The 23,209-nt window shown below is 53.8% G+C and overlaps 2 protein-coding genes across 16 annotated transcripts in view; one reads left to right on the top strand and one right to left on the bottom strand.

The window, feature by feature from the left end:
- Positions 1–12,209, bottom strand: part of IQSEC3 (IQ motif and Sec7 domain ArfGEF 3) — a 62,336-nt gene extending 50,127 nt beyond the window's left edge. For 7 of the 8 annotated variants that reach the window (XR_011362535.1, XM_069965270.1, XM_069965264.1 and 4 more), the window contains exon 1: positions 11,725–12,209. Coding sequence is in view for 6 of the 8 variants with exons in the window: in XM_069965270.1 (XP_069821371.1) it covers positions 11,725–12,167 (443 nt within the window). In the remaining 2 variants the exon portion in view is untranslated. Of the gene's footprint in view, positions 1–1,023; positions 1,079–11,724 lie in introns of those variants that run through there. The other variant, XM_069965319.1, reaches the window with a different exon arrangement.
- The window catches only part of WASHC1 (WASH complex subunit 1), a 32,100-nt gene that overhangs the window by 3,098 nt on the left and 5,793 nt on the right, over positions 1–23,209 (top strand). For 2 of the 8 annotated variants that reach the window (XM_069965403.1, XM_069965394.1), the window contains exons 2-3: positions 1,853–1,926; positions 21,324–21,480. In XM_069965403.1, the coding sequence (XP_069821504.1) occupies positions 1,866–1,926; positions 21,324–21,480 (218 nt within the window). In that variant the 5' untranslated portion in view covers positions 1,853–1,865. Of the gene's footprint in view, positions 1–1,233; positions 1,315–1,852; positions 1,927–18,035; positions 18,085–19,396; positions 19,419–19,464; positions 19,482–21,321; positions 21,481–23,209 lie in introns of those variants that run through there. The other 6 variants (XM_069965377.1, XM_069965385.1, XM_069965412.1 and 3 more) reach the window with 6 other exon arrangements.

Below are 23,209 nucleotides of genomic sequence, written 5' to 3' on the forward strand. Positions count from 1 at the left end.
ACATATACTTGTGCCCCCATGTAGTGTTAGGCTGGGTTCACACTGCGGTTCTGCTATATGTCTCCAACATATACCTGTGCCCCCACGTAGTGTTAGGCTGGGTTTATGCTGCAATTCTCCTATATGCCTCCAACATATACCTGTGCCCCCATGTAGTGTTAGGCTGGGTTTATGCTGCAATTCTCCTATATGCCTCCAACATATACCCCCACGTAGTGTTAGGCTGGATGCACACTGTGGTTCTGCTATACGTCTCCAACATATACCCTTGTGTAGTGTTAGGCTCGGTTCACACTGTGGTTCTGCTATATACTTCCAATATATAAGTATACCCCCATGTAGTTTTAGCTTGGATTCACACTGCAATTCTGCATTACCCCTCCAACATATATGTAAACCACTGTGTAGTCTTAGGTTGAGTTCACACTGTGATTCCGCTATATTCCACTGTGTAGTCTTAGACTCTGTTCACACTGCAATTCCGCTTCACCCCTCCAACATATATGTATACACCTGTGTAGCCTTAGGCTGGGTTCACAGTGCAATTCTGCTGTACACCACCGACGTATATGTCTCCAAGTGTAGTCTTAAACTCAGTTCACTCTGCGATTCTGCTATAGGCCTCCAACATAGACGTATACACCTGAGTAGTCTTAGGCTGGGTTAACATTAAAAATCTGCAATATGCCATCAACATATACATAAACCCCTGTGTAGTGTTAGGCTGCTATTCTGCATATATGCATTCCCCTGTGTAGGGTTAGTCTCAGTTCACACTGCGATTCTGGTACATATACGTATACCCCCCCAGTGTAGTCTGGGTTCACGCTGCATTTATGCAGCGCAGCTGTCTGTCGGTATACCATGGATACCAACCTATACTGTGGTGTAGCTCCAGTGACTACAATTAGGCCGATTCTTATTGTTATAGTCAAATTTAAACGGAACACAATAGCGCAGCAAAACGCGCTTTATTGGGGTACGGCAATGGGAAGCAGCCATAGAAATGATGGCAGCACATACCCCAGTGACGGAGGCCATAGTTGTCTGCCTGAGGGTCTATAGCTATGTTTGTCTGTGGTGTAAACACAGGCTTATCTGGTCTGAGAAATTTACTAGGCCTCGGCAACATGACTGGCCTGGTTGCTAGGTAGTAACCAATCACAGGACAGCTTCCATTTTGTACACTGCACTGCAGAGAAGAATGGTGGCCTCTGATTGGTTGTTGGGGGGGGTTGTAATGTTACGAACGTATTCACCATCCCCGAATTGCGCACATTATGCTCAAGGTTGCCGATACACGGCAGATGAACAGTAAGAGCGTGAGGGAAATGTATACGGCTAAACGATGCCCCCCCCGGATACAATGGCCGACTACTGTAATCATCACACAGGTCACTACTGTAGTAAAATGGTGCTCAGCAACCAATATGGCTTTCGAAAGGCGGCCATATTGGTTGTTACCTAGTTCTCCCATAAATGGCGTATATTTCACGATATTACAGGAAAATCGCCATTGTTTTAATACCGACCATGCTCTGTCACATGACTCGCTTCCATCCTGCGGGTTGCATTATGTAAATGAGTCATGTGACCCTGAGATGCCTCTTAACTCAGTGATTGACATCCAGCAGTGTTCAAGCTGCATCACTCCAGCTGTTGCAAAACTACAACTCCCAGCATGCCCTGACAGCCTCCGGCTGTCAGGGCATGCTGGGAGTTGTGGTTTTGCAACACCTGGAAAGACACAGGTATGGCAACACACACTTCTAAGGCAGCTGCCTATAGGTGGCGCTAGAGAGACTGTTTTCTTTCTCCTATGAAAGAGCTAATTTGCATATATTCTTCCCAGGAAGCATTGCAAAATGGATCTCCTCAATGAAAACCAGTATCTTCCAAGATATGAGCATTGTCTGAAAGATGAAGGTAAAGTACTGAAATACTCTGTGCTGCTCCCATATAATCACTGCCCTCCGCTTCTACTGTGTAATTCTGTTCTGTTATAGTGTTATTATGTATGGGGGGGCTCTCATATACATCTACAGAGCTGGCTGCAGAGCATCTGCTCCGTCACAGAACATTGGCGTAATTACATTCATATTTCCTCATTTGCGCCTTCCCGGCAAGCGGCCAGCGTAAAGAAGCCCGGAGAGCCCACAAAAGCCGCATCCGTCATATTAATGCCGAAGACCAGGAGCTGCGTACTGTGGACGAGGATACATCCCAACAAAGGGCAATGGGTATTGAAGTCAAGGGGGGAGCTCACTTCTGTTTAAGTGAATGGAGCCAGGCTGTAATACCACATACAACCTGAACAGAGGTGTGGCATGGTTTATAAAAGAAGGCACCAACGAAAGGGACAGGTGACAACTTTCTCATCTACCTTCTAAGTCCTCACGACCAGAGTCAGATGTATTGTTGTTGGAAGGGCCACTTTATGTACGCACTATAACTGGTCTGTCTATGAACCATTGAAGGTCATGGTTATAGTGGGGCCCACATAAGTCACCCTCAGCTGGAAAAACATATACATCATGTTTTATGTAGATTCTATTGGGCCCATGAGGCCCATTGGTGAACACAGCCATGATATGTATGGGGGCCTTGGGTGACTGCAATGGTTTCTACAAAGCCCACTGGGCCCTGGGATCCCTGTGCCGATATAAGCAATGAGTCTGGTTCCATAGGTTTGTGGGGCTTTGGGTAACAGTCATGGTGGGTCCTCGCTTACCCCACCCTAGGCTTGGTATACACAAGGCATTTTACCAAAACGGTGTGGGAAACAATGCCCATTGGGCCCTTGATGATAAGGACTGATACAAGGCCAGGTCAGTCAGTCCGATGGCTCCTTATATTAATGGGTTCCCTCTTGTCTCAGGCTGACAAGCACAGAGAATGGTTACCCTGATTCCAAAGCCCCCCAAATGCCCAGTGGGCCCCGGAGCCCTAGCGATGGCTATAATATATATATGTAACACAGTCCTGGAAGGCTCCTGTGTACTCTACCCTCACTTTAACATAAATTGAGTAGGATTACCAAGACTGCAATGGGCCCTCCAAAGCCCACTGGGCCACAGCATCCTAGAGCTTTCCAGTACTAGTAATAAGTCCCCGCACACAGTACAACGTCCTTACACCCTCACCACTGTGAGCAGCCCTTCAAGCCTTTCAGCACCAAGGACAGATCTGAAGCAGCTGCAGGATGCGGTCACGCTCTGTGAGTCTAAAGACGAGCAGACGGGGCCGATCCCAGCAACCACCGGCCATGACCCTGTGAATTCTCCTACAGAGAGTCTGATGGATACCGCCCATGACCCTGTGAATTCTCCTACAGAGAGTCTGATGGATACCGCCCATGACCCTGTGAATTCTCCTACAGAGTCTCCTGTATACTGGCCACAACGGGGCCGATTCCTGCAACCACCGGCAATGACCCTGTGAATTCTCCTACAGAGAGTCTGATGGAGACCGGCCATGAGTCTGTGAATTCTCCTACAGAGAGTCTGATGAAGACCGGCCATGAGTCTGTGAATTCTAATACAGAGAGTCTGATGAAGACCGGCCATGAGTCTGTGAATTCTAATACAGAGAGTCTGATGGATACCGGCAATGACCCTGTGAATTCTCCTACAGAGAGTCTGATGGAGACCGGCCATGAGTCTGTGAATTCTCCTACAGAGAGTCTGATGGAGACCGGCCATGAGTCTGTGAATTCTAATACAGAGAGTCTGATGGATACCGGCCATGAGTCTGTGAATTCTAATACAGAGAGTCTGATGGATACCGGCCATGAGTCTGTGAATTCTCCTACAGAGAGTCTGATGGATACCGGCCATGAGTCTGTGAATTCTCCTACAGAGAGTCTGATGGAGACCGGCCATGAGTCTGTGAATTCTCCTACAGAGAGTCTGATGGAGACCGGCCATGAGTCTGTGAATTCTCCTACAGAGAGTCTGATGGAGACCGGCCATGAGTCTGTGAATTCTCCTACAGAGAGTCTGATGGAGACCGGCCATGAGTCTGTGAATTCTCCTACAGAGAGTCTGATGGAGACCGGCCATGAGTCTGAATTCTCCTACAGAGAGTCTGATGGAGACCGGCCATGAGTCTGTGAATTCTCCTACAGAGAGTCTGATGGAGACCGGCCATGAGTCTGTGAATTCTCCTATAGAGAGTCTGATGGAGACCGGCCATGAGTCTGTGAATTCTCCTATAGAGAGTCTGATGAAGACCAGCCATGAGTCTGTGAATTCTCCTACAGAGAGTCTGATGGAGACCGGCCATGAGTCTGTGAATTCTCCTACAGAGAGTCTGATGGAGACCGGCCATGAGTCTGTGAATTCTCCTACAGAGAGTCTGATGGAGACCGGCCATGAGTCTGAATTCTCCTACAGAGAGTCTGATGGAGACCGGCCATGAGTCTGTGAATTCTCCTATAGAGAGTCTGATGGAGACCGGCCATGAGTCTGTGAATTCTCCTACAGAGAGTCTGATGGATACCGGCCATGAGTCTGTGAATTCTCCTACAGAGAGTCTGATGGAGACCGGCCATGAGTCTGTGAATTCTCCTACAGAGAGTCTGATGGATACCGGCCATGAGTCTGTGAATTCTCCTACAGAGAGTCTGATGGAGACCGGCCATGACCCTGTGAATTCTCCTACAGAGAGTCTGATGGAGACCGGCCATGAGTCTGAATTCTACAGAGAGTTTAATAGACACTTACAGGAGAAGGAGGGTGAAGTAATTTTGGGGTATTTTCATCTTGTGAGGGGCAGCAATGGGTTCTGGTCCTGGAGCGCAGTCTGATCCTGTTCTGTTCACAGACTACAAGTCTCAGCATATCCCCCCCCCCCCCCCATAGATGGTGTCCATAGAGAGTAGCACGTATGTAAAGCGCTCCTCCGCAGTGTGGGAAGAGCACGGATTTTCTGCATCTCTGAAGCTTTGCAATAGAGTAATCCCCCCGGAGAGACAGGGAGGGGGCGGACAGGTTATCGCACTTCTCCCTCTTACCCACATTTTCCAGAAATAGATGGGAAGCAGCGAGAGGAAGAGGAGGAAGGGGAGGAAGAGGAGGGTGTATCCCATTACTGGGCCGAGGGGCAAAGTTCCTGTAAGGTGAGGAGAGAATCACCCCCGGGAGCCATCCTGTCTCATCTATGATCATTCCCCTGCCCCCCCCCGTATCTAATCCCCAAGCACAGAGCTCTGCACCTCCTGTATCTAATCCCCCACACACAGCTCTGCACCCCCCCCCCCGTATCTAATCCCCAAGCACAGAGCTCTGCACCTCATGTATCTAATCCCCGCCTCCCCACAGAGCTCTGCATCTCATGTATCTAATCCCCGCCCCCCACAGAGCTCTGCATCTCATGTATCTAATCCCCCCCCCACCCCCGTATCTAATCCCCCACACACAGCTCTGCACCCCCCCCCCCCCCCGTATCTAATCCCCAAGCACGGAGCTCTGCATCTCATGTATCTAATCCCCCACACACACAGCTCTGCACCCAATGTATCTAATCCCCCACACACACAGCTCTGCACCACCACCCCCCCCCCCCCCCGTATCTAATCTCCAAGCACGGAGCTTTGAACCTCATGTATCTAATCCCCGCCTCCCCACAGAGCTCTGCACCTCATGTATCTAATCCCCGCCTCCCCACAGAGCTCTGCACCCAATGAATCTAATCCCCCACACACAGCTCTGCACTCCCCCCCCCCGTATCTAATCCCCAAGCACAGAGCTCTGCATCTCATGTATCTAATCCCCGCCCCCCCACAGAGCTCTGCATCTCATGTATCTAATCCCCCCCCCACAGAGCTCTGCACCCCCCCCCCCACCCCCGTATCTAATCCCCCACACACAGCTCTGCACCCCCCCCCCCCGTATCTAATCCCCGCCTCCCCACAGAGCTCTGCACCTCATGTATCTAATCCCCGCCTCCCCACAGAGCTCTGCACCCAATGAATCTAATCCCCCACACACAGCTCTGCACTCCCCCCCCCCCCCCCGTATCTAATCCCAAGCACAGAGCTCTGCATCTCATGTATCTAATCCCCGCCCCCCCCCCCCACAGAGCTCTGCACCTCATGTATCTAATCCCCCCCCACAGAGCTCTGCACCCCCCAGCCTGTATCCTGTATAGCCAGTACCCCCCATCCTGTATATCCAGTACCCCCCCATCCTGTATATCCAGTACCCCCCATCCTGTATATCCAGTACCCCCCCCATCCTGTATATCCAGTACCCCCCCCATCCAGTATAACCAGTACCCCCCCCCCCCAATCCTGTACCCGGCTCAGTAGATATACCCAGTACACCCCCCAGCCTGTATCCAGTATAACCAGTACACACCACATCCTGTACCCCGCTCCATATATATAACCAGTACACCTCCCATCCAGTATAACCAGTAACCCCCCCCCACCACCACCACCAACCCTGTGCTCGGCTCGGTAGATATAACCAGTACTCCCCCCATCCTGTATAACCAGTACACCCCCCACCATGGAGCTCCCAGCATCCTGTGACACTGCGGCCATGTAGCGCTGCACCGTCCCTCCCATCATCCTCCCCGGAGCAGAGAAGATCAGGGAGAGATGAAGTAATCCGGAGCATGCAGCTGGCACCAGGGAGCCCGACCTAGATAAGTGTCCATCAGCTGTGACCCCTGACCTCATGTGTGACCCCAGGGAGCCATCATCCCCCCCCCCATGTAATCTATAGGAATACAGATCCTGGCAGTGTGGGGGTTAATACTGCACAGCAGGTAACCAATAGCAGATACAGTCACCTACACGGATGGGGGTAGTAGTAGTAGTCGTGCAGACAGGGGGCAGCTGCCATGCAGGATGGGGGTAGTAGTAGTCGTACAGACAGGGGGCAGCTGCCATGCAGGATGGGGGTAGTAGTAGTCGTACAGACAGGGGGCAGCTGCCATGCAGGATGAGGGTAGTAGTAGTAGTAGTACAGACAGGGGGCAGCTGCCATGCAGGATGGGGGTAGTAGTAGTCGTACAGACAGGGGCACCAGACCATTTGAATCTATGAGCTGAGAAGCTACAACCCCCAGCGTGTAAGACCCCACAACTGCTATAGAGTCACCACACATGGGTGCCCAAGAGATGCCCACTGCCCCCCCCCCCCAGAGAGACGACAAGGGATCAGAAGCTGAGGTGCCCGGGGCATCAGCACTGTAACCTGCTCCAAACCCACCGGCGCCCCCTATATATACCCACCAGAGGGCACCTACCTATATATACCCACCAGAGGGCACCTACCTATATACACCCAACAGAGGGCACCTACCTATATACACCCAACAGAGGGCACCTACCTATATATACCCACCAGAGGGCACCTACCTATATACACCCAACAGAGGGCACCTACCTATACACACCCACCAGAGGGCACCTACCTATATATACCCACCAGAGGGCACCTACCTATATACACCCAACAGAGGGCACCTACCTATATACACCCAACAGAGGGCACCTACCTATATATACCCACCAGAGGGCACCTACCTATATACACCCAACAGAGGGCACCTACCTATATACACCCACCAGAGGGCACCTACCTATATATACCCACCAGAGGGCACCTACCTATATACACCCACCAGAGGGCACCTACCTATATACACCCAACAGAGGGCACCTACCTATACATACCCACCAGAGGGCACCTACCTATATACACCCACCAGAGGGCACCTACCTATATATACCCACCAGAGGGCACCTACCTATATACACCCACCAGAGGGCACCTACCTATATACACCCACCAGAGGGCACCTACCTATACATACCCACCAGAGGGCACCTACCTATACATACCCACCAGAGGGCACCTACCTATACATACCCACCAGAGGGCACCTACCTATACATAACCACCAGAGGGCACCTACCTATATACACCCACCAGAGGGCACCTACCTATATACCCACCAGAAGGCACCTACATATACATACCCACCAGAAAGAGGGCACCTACCTATATACACCCACCAGAGGGCACCTACCTATATACACCCACCAGAGGGCACCTACCTATATACCCCCACCAGAGGGCACCTACCTATACATACCCACCAGAGGGCACCTACCTATACATACCCACCAGAGGGCACCTACCTATACATACCCACCAGAAAGAGGGCACCTACCTATACATACCCACCAGAGGGCACCTACCTATACATACCCACCAGAGGGCACCTATCTATATACACCCACCAGAGGGCACCTACCTATATACCCACCAGAAGGCACCTACATATACATACCCACCAGAAAGAGGGCACCTACCTATATACACCCACCAGAGGGCACCTACCTATATACACCCACCAGAGGGCACCTACCTATATACACCCACCAGAGGGCACCTACCTATACATACCCACCAGACAGAGGGCACCTACCTATATATACCCACCAGACAGAGGGCACCCACCTATATATACCCATCAGAGGGCACCTACCTATATATACCTATCAGACAGAGGGCACCTACCTATATATACTCACCAGAGAGAGAGCACCTACCTATATACACCCACCAGAGGGCACCTACCTATATACACCCACCAGAGAGGGCACCAACCTATATAAACCCACCATACAGAGGGCACCTACCTATAAACACCCACCAGACAGAGGGCACCTACCTATATATAGCCACCGGTTAGCGGGCACCTACCTATATACACCCACCGGTTAGCGGGCACCTACCTATATAGACCCACCTGTTAGAGGGCACCTACCTATATACACCCACCGGTTAGAGGGCACCTACCTATATACACCCACCGGTTAGAGGGCACCTACCTATATATACCCACCGGTTAGAGGGCACATACCTATATACACCCACCGGTTAGAGGGCACCTACCTATATACACCCACCAGAGGGCACCTACCTATACATACCCACCAGAGGGCACCTACCTATACATACCCACCAGAGGGCACCTACCTATACATACCCACCAGAGGGCACCTACCTATATACACCCATCAGAGGGCACCTACCTATATATACCTATCAGACAGAGGGCACCTACCTATATACACCCACCAGAGGGCACCTACCTATATACCCACCAGAAAGAGGGCACCTACCTATACATACCCACCAGAGGGCACCTACCTATACATACCCACCAGAGGGCACCTACATATATACACCCACCAGAGGGCACCTACCTATATACACCCACCAGAGGGCACCTACCTATATACCCACCAGAAAGAGGGCACCTACCTATACATACCCACCAGAGGGCACCTATCTATATACACCCACCAGAGGGCACCTATCTATATACACCCACCAGGGGGCACCTACCTATATACACCCACCAGGGGGCACCTACCTATATACACCCACCAGGGGGCACCTACCTATATACACCCACCAAAGGGCACCTACCTATACATACCCACCAGACAGAGGGCACCTACCTATACATACCCACCAGACAGAGGGCACCTACCTATACATACCCACCAGACAGAGGGCACCTACCTATACATACCCACCAGACAGAGGGCACCTACCTATATACACCCACCAGACAGAGGGCACCTACCTATATACACCCACCAGACAGAGGGCACCTACCTATATACACCCAGAGAGAGGGCACCCACCTATATATACCCACCAGAGGGCATCTACCTATATACACCCACCAGAGGGCACCTATCTATATACACCCACCAGAGGGCACCTACCTATACATACCCACCAGACAGAGGGCACCTACCTATACATACCCACCAGACAGAGGGCACCTACCTATATACACCCACCAGACAGAGGGCACCTACCTATATACACCCAGAGAGAGGGCACCCACCTATATATACCCACCAGAGGGCACCTACCTATATACACCCACCAGAGGGCACCTATCTATATACACCCACCAGAGGGCACCTACCTATACATACCCACCAGACAGAGGGCACCTACCTATACATACCCACCAGAGGGCACCTACCTATATATACCCACCAGACAGAGGGCACCCACCTATATATAGCCACCAGAGGGCACCTACCTATATATACCCATCAGACAGAGGGCACCTACCTATATATACCCATCAGACAGAGGGCACCTACCTATATATAGCCATCAGAGGGCACCTACCTATATACACCCACCAGTAAGGTAGTGGCTCAATCAGGAGCACAGCCATATGTATACAGCTAGTAAAGCTATTATCATACAAGAAGCCTAAGTGGTGCTGACTCCCTCTGCCTACACCGGACTGACACCCACCAGAGGGCACCTACCTATATACACCCACCAGAGGGCACCTACCTATATACACCCACCAGAGGGCACCTACCTATACATACCCACCAGAGGGCACCTACCTATACACACCCACCAGAGGGCACCTACCTATATACACCCACCAGAGGGCACCTACCTATATACACCCACCAGAGGGCACCTACCTATATACACCCACCAGAAGGCACCTACCTATATACACCCACCAGAAGGCACCTACCTATACATACCCACCAGAGGGCACCTACCTATATACACCCACCAGAGGGCACCTACCTATACATACCCACCAGAGGGCACCTACCTATATACACCCACCAGAAAGAGGGCACCTACCTATACATACCCACCAGAGGGCACCTACCTATACATACCCACCAGAGGGCACCTACCTATACATACCCACCAGAGAGAAGGCACCTACCTATATACACCCACCGGTTAGAGGGCACCTACCTATATACACCCACCGGTTAGAGGGCACCTACCTATACACACCCACCAGAGGGCACCTACCTATACACACCCACCAGAGGGCACCTACCTATACACACCCACCAGAGGGCACCTACCTATACACACCCACCGGTTAGAGGGCACCTACCTATATACACCCACCGGTTAGAGGGCACCTACCTATATACACCAACCGGTTAGAGGGCACCTACCTATATACACCCACCGGTTAGAGGGCACCTACCTATATACACCCACCAGACAGAGGGCACCTACCTATATACACCCACCGGTTAGAGGGCACCTACCTATATACACCCACCGGTTAGAGGGCACCTACCTATATACACCCACCGGTTAGAGGGCACCTACCTATATACACCCACCGGTTAGAGGGCACCTACCTATATACAGCCACCGGTTAGAGGGCACCTACCTATATACACCCACCGGTTAGAGGGCACCTACCTATATACAGCCACCGGTTAGAGGGCACCTACCTATATACACCCACCGGTTAGAGGGCACCTACCTATATACACCCACCGGTTAGAGGGCACCTACCTATATACACCCACCGGTTAGGGGGCACCTACCTATATACACCCACCGGTTAGAGGGCACCTACCTATATACACCCACCGGTTAGAGGGCACCTACCTATATACACCCACCGGTTAGAGGGCACCTACCTATATACACCCACCGGTTTAGAGGGCACCTACCTATATACACCCACCGGTTAGAGGGCACCTACCTATATACACCCACCGGTTAGAGGGCACCTACCTATATACACCCACCGGTTAGAGGGCACCTACCTATATACACCCACCGGTTAGAGGGCACCTACCTATATACACCCACCGGTTAGGGGGCACCCCGGGGATGCCTGGGCTCTGTAGCCGGTACGGGGGGGGGCGGGGCTCGGTACTCACTCGGTTTTCCGCCCCAGGATGGCCTTGCACAGTGTCGGGGGTTTGTGGATCTGCGGGGAGCTCCGGGGCGCCGCGCTCTGTCCGGGAGGCTCCGGTTCGGGCTCGGTGTGCGGGGCGGCGGGCGGCGGGTGCTGATGCGCGGGGGGGTGAGGAGGCGGCTGGACGTGCGCCGGGCTCTCCGGGGCGCTGCGGCTTTGCTGCGGTAGCTGCGGCGGCTGCGGTGGAGTCTCCGGTGCCGGGTTGGGGCTGTGCTGCAGCGCCGCCTGGTGCAGGTCCCGGAGGCTCCGGTTCTCGGTGCCCAGCTGGTCCAGCCGCCGCTCCAGCTCGTCGATGCGTTGCCGCTGGGTGTGGATGAGGCTCTGCTGGTTCTGCACGATGCTGGTCAGTTCCCGCAGGTAGAGAACGGCGCGCACCGGGTTCTCCAGGAGATTCTCCATCATCATCCCGGGAGCCCGACACACTGACAGCCGGGACTGTGCGGCCAACGGCGGGAGGAGGGGGCGGGGCCTGAGCGGAGCACCGCCGCCTTATATAACGGGAGGAGGAGGCTGCGCTCTGCCCAACCCCGGTATACTGACAATCCCCGGTATACTGACAATCCCCGGTATACTGACAATCCCCGGTATACTGACAGCCCCCGGTATACTGACAATCCCCGGTATACTGACAGCCCCCGGTATACTGACAATCCCCGGTATACTGACAATCCCCGGTATACTGACAGCCCCCGGTATACTGACAATCCCCGGTATACTGACAGCCCCCGGTATACTGACAATCCTCGGTATACTGACAGCCCCCGGTATACTGACAGCCCCCGGTATACTGACAGCCCCCGGTACACTAACAATCCCCGGTATACTGACAGCCCCCGGTATACTGACAGCCCCCGGTATACTGACAATCCCCGGTATGCTGACAGCCCCCGGTATACTGACAGCCCCCGGTATGCTGACAGCCCCCGGTATACTGACAGCCCCCGGTATACTGACAACCCCCGGTACACCACAACCCCCAGTATACTGACAGCCCCCGGTATACTGACAGCCCCCGGTATACTGACAGCCCCCGGTATACTGACAATCCCCGGTATACTGACAACCCCCGGTATACTGACAGCCCCCGGTATACTGACAATCCCCGGTATGCTGACAGCCCCCGGTATACTGACAGCCCCCGGTATACTGACAGCCCCCGGTATACTGACAACCCCCGGTATACTGACAGCCCCCGGTATACTGACAGCCCCCGGTATACTGACAGCCCCCGGTATGCTGACAACCCCCGGTATACTGACAGCCCCCGGTACACCGCAACCCCCGGTATACTGACAATCCCCGGTATACTGACAACCCCCGGTATACTGACAGCCCCCGGTACACCGCAACCCCCGGTATACTGACAATCCCCGGTATACTGACAACCCCCGGTATACTGACAACCCCCGGTATACGACAACCCCCGGTATACTGACAGCCCCAGGTACACCGCAACCCCCAGTATACTGACAGCCCCCGGTACACCATACTGACAGCTCCTGGTATACTGACAACCCCCGGTACACCATACTGACAGCTCCTGGTATACTGACAACCCCCGGTACACCATACTGACAGCTCCTGGTATACTGACAACCCCCGGTACACCATACTGACAGCTCCTGGTATACTGACAACCCCCGGTACACCATACTGACAGCTCCAGGTATACTGACAGCTCCAGGTATACCGACAGCTCCCGGTATACCGACAGCTCCAGGTATACTGACAGCTCCCGGTATACTGACAGCTCCCGGTATACCGACAGCTCCAGGTATACCGACAGCTCCCGGTATACTGACAGCTCCAGGTATACTGACAGCTCCCGGTATACTGACAGCTCCAGGTATACCGACAGCTCCCAGTATACTGACAGCTCCAGGTATACTGACAGCCCCCTGCATACTGACAGCCCCCTGTATACTAACAGCCCCCGTTACACCGCAACCCCCCCCCCCCCCCCTATACTGACAACCCCCAGTACAGCGCAACCACACCGGTACACCGCAACCCCCCCAGTATACTGACAGCCCCCGGTACACCATACTGACAGCTCCCGGTACAATGCAACCCCCCCGGTATACTGACAGCTCCCTGGTACACTGCAATGCCCCCCCCCCCCCCCAATATACTAACAGCCCCCCGGGACACCGCAACCCCCCCAACCCACCAGTACTAATACTAATACCCCCAACCCACCAGCACTGATACTAATAATACCTAACCCACCAGTACTAATACTAATAATACCTAACCCACCAGTACTAATACTAATAATACCTAACCCACCAGTACTAATACTAATAATACCTAACCCACCAGCACTGATACTAATAATACCTAACCCACCAGCACTGATACTAATAATACCTAACCCACCAGTACTAATACTAATACCCCCAACCCACCAGTACTAATACTAATACCCCCAACCCACCAGCACTGATACTAATAATACCTAACCCACCAGCACTAATACTAATAATACCTAACCCACCAGCACTAATACTAATAATACCTAACCCACCAGCACTGATACTAATACCTAACCCACCAGTACTGATACTAATACCTAACCCACCAGTACTGATACTAATAATACCTAACCCACCAGCACTAATACTAATACCCCCAACCCACCAGTACTAATACTAATACCCCTAACCCACCAGTACTGATACTAATACCCCCAACCCACCAGCACTGATACTAATAATACCTAACCCACCAGCACTGATACTAATAATACCTAACCCACCAGCACTAATACTAATAATACCTAACCCACCAGCACTGATACTAATAATACCTAACCCACCAGCACTGATACTAATAATACCTAACCCACCAGCACTGATACTAATAATACCTAACCCACCAGCACTGATACTAATAATACCTAACCCACCAGCACTAATACTAATAATACCTAACCCACCAGTACTGATACTAATAATACCTAACCCACCAGCACTGATACTAATAATACCTAACCCACCAGCACTAATACTAATAATACCTAACCCACCAGCACTAATACTAATAATTCCTAACCCACCAGTACTAATAATACCTAACCCACCAGCACTGATACTAATAATACCTAACCCACCAGCACTGATACTAATAATACCTAACCCACCAGTACTGATACTAATACCTAACCCACCAGCACTGATACTAATAATACCTAACCCACCAGCACTGATAATAATAATACCTAACCCACCAGTACTAATACTAATAATACCTAACCCACCAGCACTGATACCAATAATACCTAACCCACCAGCACTAATACTAATACCCCCAACCCACCAGTACTGATACTAATAATACCTAACCCACCAGCACTAATACTAATAATACCTAACCCACCAGCACTGATACTAATAATACCTAACCCACCAGCACTGATACTAATACCTAACCCACCAGTACTGATACTAATACCTAACCCACCAGTACTGATACTAATAATACCTAACCCACCAGCACTAATACTAATACCCCCAACCCACCAGCACTGATACTAATAATACCTAACCCACCAGCACTGATACTAATAATACCTAACCCACCAGTACTAATACTAATACCCCCAACCCACCAGCACTGATACTAATAATACCTAACCCACCAGCACTAATACTAATAATACCTAACCCACCAGTACTGATACTAATAATACCTAACCCACCAGCACTAATACTAATAATACCTAACCCACCAGTACTAATACTAATAATACCTAACCCACCAGCACTGATACTAATAATACCTAACCCACCAGTACTAATACTAATAATACCTAACCCACCAGCACTGATACTAATAATACCTAACCCACCAGTACTGATACTAATAATACCTAACCCACCAGCACTGATACTAATAATACCTAACCCACCAGCACTGATACTAATAATACCTAACCCACCAGTACTAATACTAATAATACCTAACCCACCAGCACTGATACTAATAATACCTAACCCACCAGTACTAATACTAATAATACCTAACCCACCAGCACTGATACTAATAATACCTAACCCACCAGCACTGATGCTAATAATACCTAACCCACCAGTACTGATACTAATAATACCTAACCCACCAGTACTAATACTAATAATACCTAACCCACCAGCACTAATACTAATAATACCTAACCCACCAGCACTGATACCAATAATACCTAACCCACCAGCACTAATACTAATAATACCTAACCCACCAGTACTAATACTAATAATACCTAACCCACCAGCACTGATACCAATAATACCTAACCCACCAGCACTAATACTAATACCCCCAACCCACCAGCACTAATACTAATAATACCTAACCCACCAGCACTGATACTAATAATACCTAACCCACCAGTACTAATACTAATAATACCTAACCCACCAGCACTGATACTAATAATACCTAACCCACCAGCACTAATACTAATACCCCCAACCCACCAGCACTGATACTAATACCCCCAACCCACCAGCACTGATACTAATACCCCCAACCCACCAGCACTGATACTAATAATACCTAACCCACCAGCACCGATACTAATAATACCTAACCCACCAGCACTAATACTAATAATACCTAACCCACCAGTACTAATACTAATACCCCCAACCCACCAGCACTGATACTAATAATACCTAACCCACCAGTACTAATACTAATACCCCCAACCCACCAGCACTGATACTAATACCCCCAACCCACCAGCACTGATACTAATAATACCTAACCCACCAGCACTGATACTAATAATACCTAACCCACCAGCACTGATACTAATAATACCTAACCCACCAGTACTGATACTAATAATACCTAACCCACCAGTACTAATACTAATAATACCTAACCCACCAGTACTGATACTAATAATACCTAACCCACCAGCACTAATACTAATACCCCTAACCCACCAGCACTGATACTAATACCCCCAACCCACCAGCACTGATACTAATAATACCTAACCCACCAGCACTGATACTAATAATACCTAACCCACCAGTACTGATACTAATAATACCCCCAACCCACCAGCACTGATACTAATAATACCTAACCCACCAGTACTGATACTAATAATACCCCCAACCCACCAGTACTAATACTAATAATACCTAACCCACCAGTACTAATACTAATAATACCTAACCCACCAGTACTAATACTAATAATACCTAACCCACCAGCACTAATACTAATAATACCTAACCCACCAGCACTAATACTAATAATACCTAACCCACCAGCACTAATACTAATAATACCTAACCCACCAGTACTAATACTAATAATACCCAACCCACCAGCACTAATACTAATAATACCTAACCCACCAGTACTAATACTAATAATACCTAACCCACCAGCACCGATACTAATACCTAACCCACCAGCACTGATACTAATACCCCCAACCCACCAGCACTGATACTAATAATACCTAACCCACCAGTACTAATAATACCTAACATTATTGCACCCTAGGAACGGTAGTAGTAACCCCGGCATTGGCGCTGGCTCAGCAGGGAGTATACTAGAGGTGATAGGATTACCCTGACTGAGTATGAGTGACTATAAGGATGGATCGCACCGCCTGCCACTGGGTATCACCACACGGTATATACTGTATCTGAGACATTGGACTCATTGGAGTCAGGGATATTGTAACAGGCTTAGATACATATCGCAGCAAACAGTATCACACACAGGATGCTTAGATACATATCTTAGCAAATAGTATCACACATAGGATGCTTAGATACATATGTCAGCAAACAGTATCACACATAGAATGCTTAGATACATATCTCAGCAAACAGTATCACACATAGGATGCTTAGATACATATCTCAGCAAACAGTATCACACATAGGATGCTTAGATACATATCTCAGCAAACTATCATAGATAGGCTTAGATACATAGCGCTGCAGAGAGTAGCACTCAGGCTTAGATACATAGCGCTGCAGAGAGTAGCACTCAGGCTTAGATACATAGCGCTGCAGAGAGTAGCACTCAGGCTTAGATACATAGCGCTGCAGAGAGTAGCACTCAGGCTTAGATACATAGCGCTGCAGAGAGTAGCACTCAGGCTTAGATACATCAGCAGTCAGACACGTTGTTCTCAGCTTCCAGCACTGGGATGTGACAGCTCCAGGCTTGATAGGAGGAAGTCACGTGATTACCGTCACATGACCTCAGCCTGGCTGTCGCGGGGCGGGATACAGAGCACGTGATCTGTCACCTGACAGGCGGGCAGTGAGCGGCGCTGTGTGTGTGTGTGTGTGTACCGGGGCCCGGGCGGAGGTGAGGGGTGCTGGGTGTACCGGGGGGAGGTGAGCGGTGCTGGGTGTACCGGGGCCCGGGGGGAGGTGAGCGGTGCCGGGTGTACCGGGGGGAGGTGAGCGGTGCCGGGTGTACCGGGGGGAGGTGAGCGGTGCCGGGTGTACCGGGGGGAGGTGAGCGGTGCCGGGTGTACCGTGTACCGGGGGGAGGTGAGCGGTGCCGGGTGTACCGGGGCCCGGGGGGAGGTGAGCGGTGCCGGGTGTACCGGGGGGAGGTGGGCGGTGCCGGGTGTACCGGGGCCCGGGGGGAGGTGGGCGGTGCCGGGTGTACCGGGGCCCGGGGGGAGGTGGGCGGTGCCGGGTGTACCGGGGCCCGGGGGGAGGTGGGCGGTGCCGGGTGTACCGGGGCCCGGGGGGAGGTGGGCGGTGCCGGGTGTACCGGGGCCCGGGGGGAGGTGGGCGGTGCCGGGTGTGCCGGGGCCCGGGGGGAGGTGGGCGGTGCCGGGTGTACCGGGGCCCGGGGGGTGGTGGGCGGTGCCGGGTGTACCGGGGCCCGGGGGGAGGTGGGCGGTGCCGGGTGTATCGGGGCCCGGGGGGAGGTGGGCGGTGCCGGGTGTATCGGGGCCCGGGGGGGAGGTGGGCGGTGCCGGGTGTATCGGGGCCCGGGGGGAGGTGGGCGGTGCCGGGTGTATCGGGGCCCGGGGGGAGGTGGGCGGTGCCGGGTGTATCGGGGCCCGGGGGGAGGTGGGCGGTGCCGGGTGTATCGGGGCCCGGGGGGAGGTGGGCGGTGCCGGGTGTATCGGGGCCCGGGGGGAGGTGGGCGGTGCCGGGTGTATCGGGGCCCGGGGGGAGGTGGGCGGTGCCGGGTGTATCGGGGCCCGGGGGGAGGTGGGCGGTGCCGGGTGTATCGGGGCCCGGGGGGAGGTGGTCGGTGCCGGGTGTATCGGGGCCCGGGGGGAGGTGGGCGGTGCCGGGTGTATCGGGGCCCGGGGGGAGGTGAGCGGTGCCGGGTGTACCGGGGCCCGGGGGGAGGTGAGCGGTGCCGGGTGTACCGGGGCCCGGGGGGAGGTGAGCGGTGCTGGGTGTACCGGGGGGAGGTGGGGCGGTTCTGGGTGTACCGGGGCCCGGGGGGAGGTGAGCGGTGCTGGGTGTACCGGGGGGAGGTGGGCGGTGCTGGGTGTACCGGGGCCCGGGGGGGAGGTGAGCGGTGCTGGGTGTACCGGGGGGAGGTGAGCGGTGCCGGGTGTACCGGGGCCCGGGGGGAGGTGAGCGGTGCTGGGTGTACCGGGGGGAGGTGGGCGGTTCTGGGTGTACCGGGGCCCGGGGGGAGGTGAGCGGTGCTGGGTGTACCGGGGGGAGGTGGGCGGTGCTGGGTGTACCGGGGCCCGGGGGGGAGGTGAGCGGTGCTGGGTGTACCGGGCGTCCAGCCTCAGGGATACAATGGAGAGCAGTGATGTGCAGCCTCTCAGGACTACAACTCCCAGCATGCCGCACAGCACACTGATATACAGGAAGGGGAAACCACCAGCTCCAGCTGAGGGCCGCTGTGGCATGCTGGGAGTTGTAGTTTCCATCCATCTGGGTGTCTGCTCTCTTTCCTTGTCTCTAGGGGACAGTAAGTGACATCAGGGTGACCGCAGTATGGGGGGGGGGGGGGAGTAGCTGTGATTGCCTGTAGCCCCCCCCTCCTCCTGTATATTTGGAGCACCCCCCCCTCCTCCTGTATATTTGGAGCACCCCCCCCCTCCTCCTGTATATTTGGAGCACCCCCCCCTCCTCCTGTATATTTGGAGCACCCCCCCCTCCTCCTGTATACTTGGAGCACTCCTCTCCCCCCCCCCCCCTCCTGTATACTTGGAGCATTCCCCCCCCCTCCTCCTGTATACTTGGAGCACTCTCCCCCCCTCCTGTATACTTGGAGCACTCCCCCCCCCCCTGTATATTTGGAGCACTCCCCCTCCCCCTCCTGTATACTTGGAGCACTCTCCCCCCCTCCTGTATACTTGGAGCACTCCCCCCCCCCCTCCTGTATATTTGGAGCACTCCCCCTCCCCCTCCTGTATACTTGGAGCACTCTCCCCCCCTCCTGTATACTTGGAGCACTCCCCCCCCCCCCCTCCTGTATACTTGGAGCACTCTCCCCCCCTCCTGTATACTTGGAGCACTCCCCCCCCCCTCCTGTATACTTGGAGCACTCTCCCCCCCTCCTGTATACTTGGAGCACTCCCCCCCCCCCCTCCTGTATACTTGGAGCACTCTCCCCCCCCTCCTGTATACTTGGAGCACTCTCCCCCCCTCCTGTATACTTGGAGCACCCCCCCCTCCTCCTGTATACTTGGAGCACTCCTCTCCCCCCCCCCCCCTCCTGTATACTTGGAGCCCTCCCCCTCCTGTATACTTGGAGCACTCTCCCCCCCTCCTGTATACTTGGAGCACTCCCCCCCCCCCCTCCTGTATACTTGGAGCACTCCCCCCCCCCCTCCTGTATACTTGGAGCACTCCCCCTCCTGTATACTTGGAGCACTCTCCCCCCCCTCCTGGCTCCTCATCAGATTTTGGCTCCGGCTCTGATTACCGCTGATAATTACCCATAATTTCTTGTCTCCTATCGCTGATTACTGCAGTAAGGGGGGGGGGGGGCTGTATACTGGATGTCTGTGCAGGGGCCGCTCTCATACGCTGTATATGTCTCTCTGCAGGGGGCGCTCTCATACGCTGTATATGTCTCTCTGCAGGGGCCGCTCTCATACGCTGTATATGTCTCTCTGCAGGGGGCGCTCTCATACGCTGTATATGTCTCTCTGCAGGGGGCGCTCTCATACGCTGTATATGTCTCTCTGCAGGGGGCGCTCTCATACGCTGTATATGTCTCTCTGCGGGGGGCGCTCTCATACGCTGTATATGTCTCTCTGCAGGGGGCGCTCTCATACGCTGTATATGTCTCTCTGCAGGGGGCGCTCTCATACGCTGTATATGTCTCTCTGCAGGGGGCGCTCTCATACGCTGTATATGTCTCTCTGCGGGGGGCGCTCTCATACGCTGTATATGTCTCTTCTCTCCCAGCAGGGGGCGATCTCATACGCTGTATATGTCTCTTCTCTCCCAGCAGGGGGCGCTCTCATACGCTGTATATGTCCCTTCTCTCCCAGCAGGGGGCGCTCTCATACGCTGTATATGTCTCTTCTCTCCCAGCAGGGGGCGCTCTCATACGCTGTATATGTCCCTTCTCTCCCAGCAGGGGGTGCCGTTGCGATGCCTCAGAGGATGTCCATGGAGCAGCAGGTGTACTCGGTGCCGCTCATCCAGCCGGATCTGCGCAGGGAAGAGACCATACAGCAGATCACAGCGACACTGCAGCACCTGCAGTGCGTGTCCAATGACATCTTTAACAGGTAATGGGTGCAGCAGGGGGGCCGCAACTGAGGAACGGGCCACAGAGTAGTCATGTGACCTGCATACCTAGATGGTTATCCCTCGTACTGTATAAGTAACGGTGGGCGTCCTTTATACGTTAGTATCAGTGATGGTGGGCGTCCTCAGTACATTAGTATACACGGCCTCTCTCCATGTCAGGGCGGGCGTCCTCAGTACATTAGTATACACGGCCTCTCTCCATGTCAGGGCGGGCGTCCTCAGTACATTAGTATACACGGCCTCTCTCCATGTCAGGGCGGGCGTCCTCAGTACATTAGTATACACGGCCTCTCTCCATGTCAGGGCGGGCGTCCTCAGTACATTAGTATACACGGCCTCTCTCCATGTCAGGGCGGGCGTCCTCAGTACATTAGTATACACGGCCTCTCTCCATGTCAGGGCGGGCGTCCTCAGTACATTAGTATACACGGCCTCTCTCCATGTCAGGGCGGGCGTCCTCAGCACATTGGTATACACGGCCTCTCTCCATGTCAGGGCGGGCGTCCTCAGTACATTAGTATACACGGCCTCTCTCCATGTCAGGGCGGGCGTCCTCAGTACATTGGTATACACGGCCTCTCTCCATGTCAGGACGGGCAGCTAGGAGTGACCTGGCCGCTCAGGATGAGGCTGTCACGACACCGCAGTGCTGATAAGGTCACGGCTGTAGTGTCTGCACTTGTCGCTGCTCTTCCTGGTTGGTAATTACACATAATTATTAAATGAAGCGTTGCGCTGAGCCAGAGCGGCGGGGGCCGGGGTCTCGGTGTCGCCTTCTCTTTAACTGAGCCGGAGCGGCGGGGGTGGGTGGGGTGGTGCGGGGTCTCGGTGTCGCCTTCTCTTTAGCTGAGCCGGAGCGGCGGGGGTGGGTGGGGTGCGGGGTCTCGGTGTCGCCTTCTCTTTAGCTGAGCCGGAGCGGCGGGGGTGGGTGGGGTGCGGGGTCTCGGTGTCGCCTTCTCTTTAGCTGAGCCGGAGCGGCGGGGGTCAGGGGGGTGCGGGGTCTCGGTGTCGCCTTCTCTTTAGCTGAGCTGGAGCGGCGGGGGTCAGGTGGGTGCGGGGTCTCTGTGTCTCCTTCTCTTTAGCTGAGCCGGAGCAGCGGGGGTGGGTGGGGTGCGGGGTCTCGGTGTCGCCTTCTCTTTAGCTGAGCTGGAGCGGCGGGGGTCAGGGGGGTGCGGGGTCTCTGTGTCTCCTTCTCTTTAGCTGAGCCGGAGCGGCGGGGGTGGGTGGGGTGGTGTGGGGTCTCTGTGTCTCCTTCTCTTTAGCTGAGCCGAAGCGGCTGGGGTGGTGCGGGGTCTCGGTGTCGCCTTCTCTTTAGCTGAGCTGGAGCGGCGGGGGGGGGGAGGGGGGTGTTGTGGTGCGGGGTCTCGGTGTCGCCTTCTCTTTAGCTGAGCCGGAGGGGGTCGGGGTGGTGCGGGGTCTCAGTGTCGCCTTCTCTTTAGCTGAGCCGGAGCGGCAGGGGGGGGGTTGCGGGGTCTCTGTGTCGCCTTCTCTTTAGCTGAGCCGGAGGGGGGGGGGGGGGGGGGTGTTGTGGGGTCTCTGTGTCGCCTTCTCTTTAGCTGAGCCGGAGGGGAGGGGGGTGTTGTGGTGCGGGGTCTCTGTGTCGCCTTCTCTTTAGCTGAGCCGGAGGGGAGGGGGGTGTTGTGGTGCGGGGTCTCTGTGTCGCCTTCTCTTTAGCTGAGCCGGAGGGGGGGGGGGGGGGTTTGCGGG

Source organism: Dendropsophus ebraccatus, chromosome 1 (assembly GCF_027789765.1).
Source record: "Dendropsophus ebraccatus isolate aDenEbr1 chromosome 1, aDenEbr1.pat, whole genome shotgun sequence".
In the NCBI taxonomy this organism is placed as follows: domain Eukaryota; kingdom Metazoa; phylum Chordata; class Amphibia; order Anura; family Hylidae; genus Dendropsophus; species Dendropsophus ebraccatus.